Here is a 6000-nt window from a genome sequence, read left to right as displayed (position 1 = left end):
GCCCATAGTTACTTGTAATTATCACGCCAGCTCTTGCATTTTCGTATTTAAAATAACAGTCAAATAAATTCCAAGCCGCCTAAAAGCAGGCAAGCCCTTTCACTCTATCCATTCTGCTTTGTGCTCAAAGTTCTTCCACAGCTTTTAAAACTATCATCCACCCCGTTTTGTGTTCACATTCGTTGACAAGCAGCACTGAGCATCAGCTGATTGGCATAGTTTGTGTTGAACAGCAGCTGCGGACGAGTGAAGTGAATTTTTAAATTGGAAATATTTGTGAAAATTGTCAGTGAAAACATTGCACTCATTGATTGTGTATTATAATATTTTATTAATTCATTTAAGTGCATAAATATTGTGTTGAGAAATTGTGCAGAAATACGTGTAATGAATTGAGTTTTAAGTGCGCTTTCTGGCAAATCCTTGCGAGTTTCGTTCGCTTCCTTTGCATTCTCATTACGTACGAATGTGCGCGAGTACAAATCATTTATTCGGGTGTTTTTGTTGTTGTCGTAGATAATTTAACGAGAAGTAAGGGCTTCAAGTTGTGTGACCAGTTGCGCATTCCCCACAGCCATAAACAAAATTCATACCACGTTTTTGAGTTGTTGGCAGAGTAGAGAAGTCGGGCGCTCTGAAGGCAACGTCAAATGAGAAGAGTAGAATTCGCGGAGAAAAGCTTTCGCTCATATCCATTTGTTTATTGTCAGAAATGGCAATGTTCACTGCCTTTCTTGTTCACTACTTACTCGTACTCATTTGCTTATTAGGATTTCAGGATATAAACAAAAGTTTTGCGGGCGTCAATTATCCATCGCAAAAGTGTATACAAATAATTTGAGTAGTAAATCCATTTACAAAAAGCCTTTTTTCACATATTCCCATCAACTACTTTGCTCAATCATTCATCACTTCTCGGCCTGACTTTGGGTCATGTGCTCGTTTTGAGGCAGTTTCGAGCTCAAAGGATGCTTGTGCGAGCGCACAGTATTTGAAAGTGTGCGCTCCAATGTCAACAGTTTTTGTTGTTGCCAAAGAAATTCACTCATTCTAGAACTTGGTCAATAAACACATGTGCATACGTACATTAGGGTGGTTCGATTATATTTATTACCAAGTATAAGTCGTACTTGAATGCAAAGCTTTCCGCATTAGCGCTTCAGGCCGATGTCTCTCCAATAGCACCGGGAGGGTAAAATCGCCTTAGACTTTGAATTCTGTAAGCTAGAAAAACAGCGAATTATTTCAAAGTGATGGTTCCCCATTCGGCAGATTATGCAATTTGGTGCTTGGAAGGTTAAAGTGGCCTACTTCTCGTCTTTTACTTTGTTTGTTTATTTACATTCTCAAGGAAATTTTGACATCCACAACAACAAATTGGAAAAACAAAATACACATAAAACTCTTGTTGTTGTTGGGATTAGAAAACACGCGAAGGACTCATCGAGAAGATGCTTCAAAAACGCCATGACTTCCTTGGGAAACTCAATCTAATTTTGAGTACATGAAATACGCCTTGGTAGTTTGGGTAATGAGAGTATTCCTTACCGAAGTTCATGCCATCTCGAACTGGCTAATTGAGAAAAAGTGGCAGGTTAGCAGTTTTGGAATTTGTAGTGAGAGTCAAGCTGCACTGAAAGCCCTTCCTAACCGACGCTGCTCCTCGCAGTTAGTCGGTGAATGTAAGACAAAACCGAACAGTGTTGCAAAACACAACAAAGTTAGTCTTATTTGGGTGCCTGGACTGGTTAATGAAGGCTCTGAAAGTATGCCACTAGGCCCTGAACCCTTTCTAGGTGTCAATTCCGCATCGATTCAACTATAGATTGACGACTTCATGAGGTGTACCCATAGAGGACGTTGGTCTGGGTTGAACTCGTTCAGAGTAGTCAAGTGCTTTGTGAAAGAGCCAAACAGGAAAATAGCGAATTTTCTACTAAAACTCAGCACAGAGGACCTGAGAGTACTGGCGGGTGTAGTCACAGGGCACAACGCCTGTGGTCAGCATATGGCTACCATCGGGGTCGTCGACAGCCCGATATGCCTATACTGTCTTGTGGATAACGACACTGCACGCCATTTTCTCTGTAGCTGTCCGGCGTTTTCCAGAATCACAATTAGCATATTGGGTTGCGATATACTGATTATAGATGAAGTTGTTACTCTTTCGGCGTAAGAGACGTAATCTATGACTTTAGCTAAGGGCATTCTAAATCTCGCAAAAACTTCGTTTTCATTCCAGCTGTGATTGACCTAACCAAACCCATATTGGGACTAATTGAATCCTTCTTTCTCCACATTCCCTTTAGCGAAAATTGGATCATAAACAACATACGGACCCAAAGTGCCGTTAATCTGCTCACTTACCGTTTGATTTTTAATGGAAAGCTTGGAGTCGTATCTTCTCTAAGAAACTCAGCATGAAATGCGAATTTCGATATCCTGATCAAATAGTGGATACTGCTCAGATAGCTTCTTTAACATTGCTCTGTGTCAGAAAGTTCCGTCTTCGTGCCAGAAACCATATTTATGGAGTCTATTGCTGTTGTACCTTAAGACCCAAGGGGAGCAAATCAAGCGTAGCATTTTGGGCATCGAGGGAGGTCGTACTCATGGCACCCGTAATGCATAAACATACACTTATGTGCATCAGGTTTCAGACCCCTCGGTTTTACCAAAGGCTCTACGGCATTGTTGAAAAATCGTTAATGCGCGATCCATCTTCAGCGAAATATGTGTATTCCAAGTCAGTTACTTCTCCCAGATTGCTCCTAGATATTTACCTCCCAGATATTTAACTCGCACATCTCAAGTTCCTCGCACTCATGTATTTCGGCCTCTCGTTTCTTCTTTTAGAAAATACGTCTCTCTTCCTTTCTGAGCTCTCGGTAGCCCACATGGCTCGCATTGCACCCGATCGCAGCGTGGCTCTATAAGCAGCATCCTTTCTGTCTGCGGCAACAACACATTCCTTGCCGTACCAACTGTTTTTTCAGGCTCTCCGGAATCCGATGTCTTTTCCCACGTTGCTCTGGCTAAATTCTTTCAGCAAATTTCTGCGCAATTTTTCACAGGAGATTGTATTGCCTTGTTTTGTTGTGTTCTGGATACTTTAAACAAAAGTAATTTTGCGTTTCACACTGTTTTTAGCACCATTTTTATTAACAACTCTCAAATCACAACTAAAAAAAATAGCAATACTCAGCACAAGAATCTCCCACCAGCATAAAAATTCATCTCAAATAAAAAAGAAAAAAACAAAAAGCATTTCTGGATGAGAGGCACGTCACGGGATTTAGTAGTGTTCACAAATTCTTTACACGCTCAGTTTTATCCTGGAGCGAGTGGAGCCGAGCTTTGACGAGAACGAGGTCAGTGGAGTGATACACATACCGTTACACTGATACGCAGCCACAAACGCAAGCTTATTCGCACACTGCCATAGCGATGCGAAAACGAAGGTAAATAATGAGTGCGACTGAGAGTGTGAGTACTGTGCGAATTTGAGTTGTGCTCATGTCGAGATATGTTGGAGAGTTTCTACACTGCGATACTGGATGGATACGACTTGGTATGACTCTTGATACTCAGACAACAACTGAGTTGATATAGAACCGGGTACGCGTACGGATGTTTACTCGCAACGACTTGACAAGCGTTGCAGCTTGAATACATAGAGCAATAGAAGAATAAATAAATAATAACTATAATCACAATAATAAACGTAATAAAAAAATAAATAAAAAAATTGCTATGTGCGATGCATAAGTGTTTGTGTACGAGGGTACATAAAGTGTGTGTGCGAGAAGAAAACTCATTTTACGATAGTTGAATGAGAAACGCAAAGGGATGCTAGCAAATAACGCATATAAAATATATATGAAAACATAAAAAGTGTCGCACGAAGAGGGCATAAATTTTGAAAAGTGAAAAAGTGTAAAAGCACGCAAGAAAAGTATAAAAAAGGGACCTTAAACTACGTAAATTACCAAATAGCAAATAACGAACGCCTGCGAAAGAGGTCAAGTCGGCGAAAAACTGTGAAATACATTTAATTTAGGTGAAGTGTATAATTATTTTGTATACTCCAGAAAGCAGAAAGGCAGAAGGCATAAAGTGCGTTAGGGACTCACATAAAAGTCTGTATGTAGATAATAGTGAGGGGAGAGAAAAGAGTCGGAGTTGCGAAAGGAGTGCAATAAAAAATTTTGTACACGCAGAATTTCGGCGGAATAAGTCAGGTGCCTTTGCGGTTTAAACAAAACTGCACACACACGCACACACACATGCATATACGTATATAGAGATATAGAGCGTGTACTGAATACAACGAGTGGAGTGAAGAGACGCCAGCGAGTAAGGAGAGGCAACACAAATTAAGCAAAACAGCTATAAAGGAAGTGGCGGCAGCAGCAGCAACAACTGAACAGCAACAGCCGCAGTAGAGTTGCTCCTTAATTAAGGCTGGTAATCTTAGTCGCTTACACTCCCTAAAACATACATTTGCACTTAATACACGCGCACACACACACACGCATGCACGCACGCACGTACATGTGCATTTAAAGGAACCAAAGTGAATGGGCTTTTAGGCGCAGTGACAGGCAGGCAAGAGCAAGCGCTGTGAAAAGCAACAAAGAAGTAGCAGAAATTCCAGAATACTCGTTGAAATACGTTTCCGTTGACGTTTGGCGCATCAACTGGGTTGGAGGCGGCTGCTTATTGGCTCATTTTAAAGCATCCACAAGCAGCTGAATCAGCCGCGCAAAGTAGGCATTAACTTGGCGAGACAGCAAACCTTGCGGCTGCTCTGCCTACGTGATACCAATACAGACGCACACACATACACACATACACAGATGCGCAGCAATATAAAATTTGTATAAACTGAAGGATTCCCGTGCATGTGCATGTGTATGTGTGGTAGTGGCTTTAGAGAAGTCTGTAGTAGACGGTGTTGCGTTAAACCATTGACTGCATTGCAGCAGAATTTCACAAATACCCCCACACACACACGTGAAATACAGATCAAATTTTGACGTGTCTTTAGTGGCATATGTGGCATAACACAACAAAAATCTGTGTTTTGGGTTTGTGTGTGTGCGCGCGCGGTAAACAAAGAAACCAACCGTGCCAGTGCCAAAATCGTTGACGCCACTTTGAACTTCGATCCGTGGGCAGAGCTCACGAGGTGCCGTTGAGCGTCGTTCAACGCCAGTTGCCAATTAGTCGCCTACCGGTGCAAGCGCATACGTAAAAGCGGTGACACAGTGAAGCTTCCGCTGAAATAATTTAGCTTAGCTGATATTGCATTTCATGGCGACTCGAAGATAATATTCCAAAATACGACGCATACAAATATTTGAACTTAGCAACAACACGAATACGCAGAGTTGATTGTTGCACGCCAAGCATTGTGAAAATAAAAATCGACTTCAGACCAAAAAAAAAAACAAACAAACGTAGCATATAATATCTACATATATACGTCGAGCTAAACCACATATACACACGCTTTACACCGCCCTTCTTCAAATACGCCCACCATCTACTCTACACACTCGAAATAACGCGGCGTTCGGTGGCTGACCTACGTGCGCGTGCACCCAAACAACCACTGCATAAGCACACAAACTGCAATTACAAAAAAAATAAACCATAACAACAAAAACAAAAACAACAAAGCAACAGCCGCAATCGACCGCATCCAACGATTCGTACAGCAGCGACTGACATCATCCGCCGCATCGTACTCATCGTCCTTAACGTCGTCTCAAGATGACCACAGATTTGTTGTTTCCGAAAATTTCGGATTGCTCATACGTCTCGTGTTACTGGTGAGTACTCGCATATTCAAGCATACATACATTCGCATGTAGCCACATATTGGCATAGCACAAATACTTGCATAGAATACAGAAACATAAAACCAAATTAATATAAACAAACCACAACGGAATGAATAAATTTAACCGTGGGGTGTCTGTTTGTCGAAACTAT

General features: G+C 41.5%; 1 protein-coding gene across 3 annotated transcripts in view; it reads left to right on the top strand.

The window, feature by feature from the left end:
* Nucleotides 1–208: 208 nt before the first annotated feature.
* LOC128867315 (protein N-terminal glutamine amidohydrolase) overlaps nt 209–6000 on the top strand; it is an 85142-nt gene continuing 79350 nt past the window's right edge. The window contains exons 1-2 of one of the 3 annotated variants that reach the window (XM_054108429.1): nt 209–285; nt 3151–5837. In XM_054108429.1, the coding sequence (XP_053964404.1) occupies nt 5779–5837 (59 nt within the window). In that variant the 5' untranslated portion in view covers nt 209–285; nt 3151–5778. Of the gene's footprint in view, nt 286–315; nt 385–3150; nt 5838–6000 lie in introns of those variants that run through there. The other 2 variants (XM_054108432.1, XM_054108431.1) reach the window with 2 other exon arrangements.

The sequence above is a fragment of the Anastrepha ludens genome, chromosome 6 (assembly GCF_028408465.1).
Source record: "Anastrepha ludens isolate Willacy chromosome 6, idAnaLude1.1, whole genome shotgun sequence".
NCBI classification, from domain to species: domain Eukaryota; kingdom Metazoa; phylum Arthropoda; class Insecta; order Diptera; family Tephritidae; genus Anastrepha; species Anastrepha ludens.
Note: the sequence above shows the minus strand (reverse complement) of the source record. Positions and strands in the feature narration are given on the sequence as shown.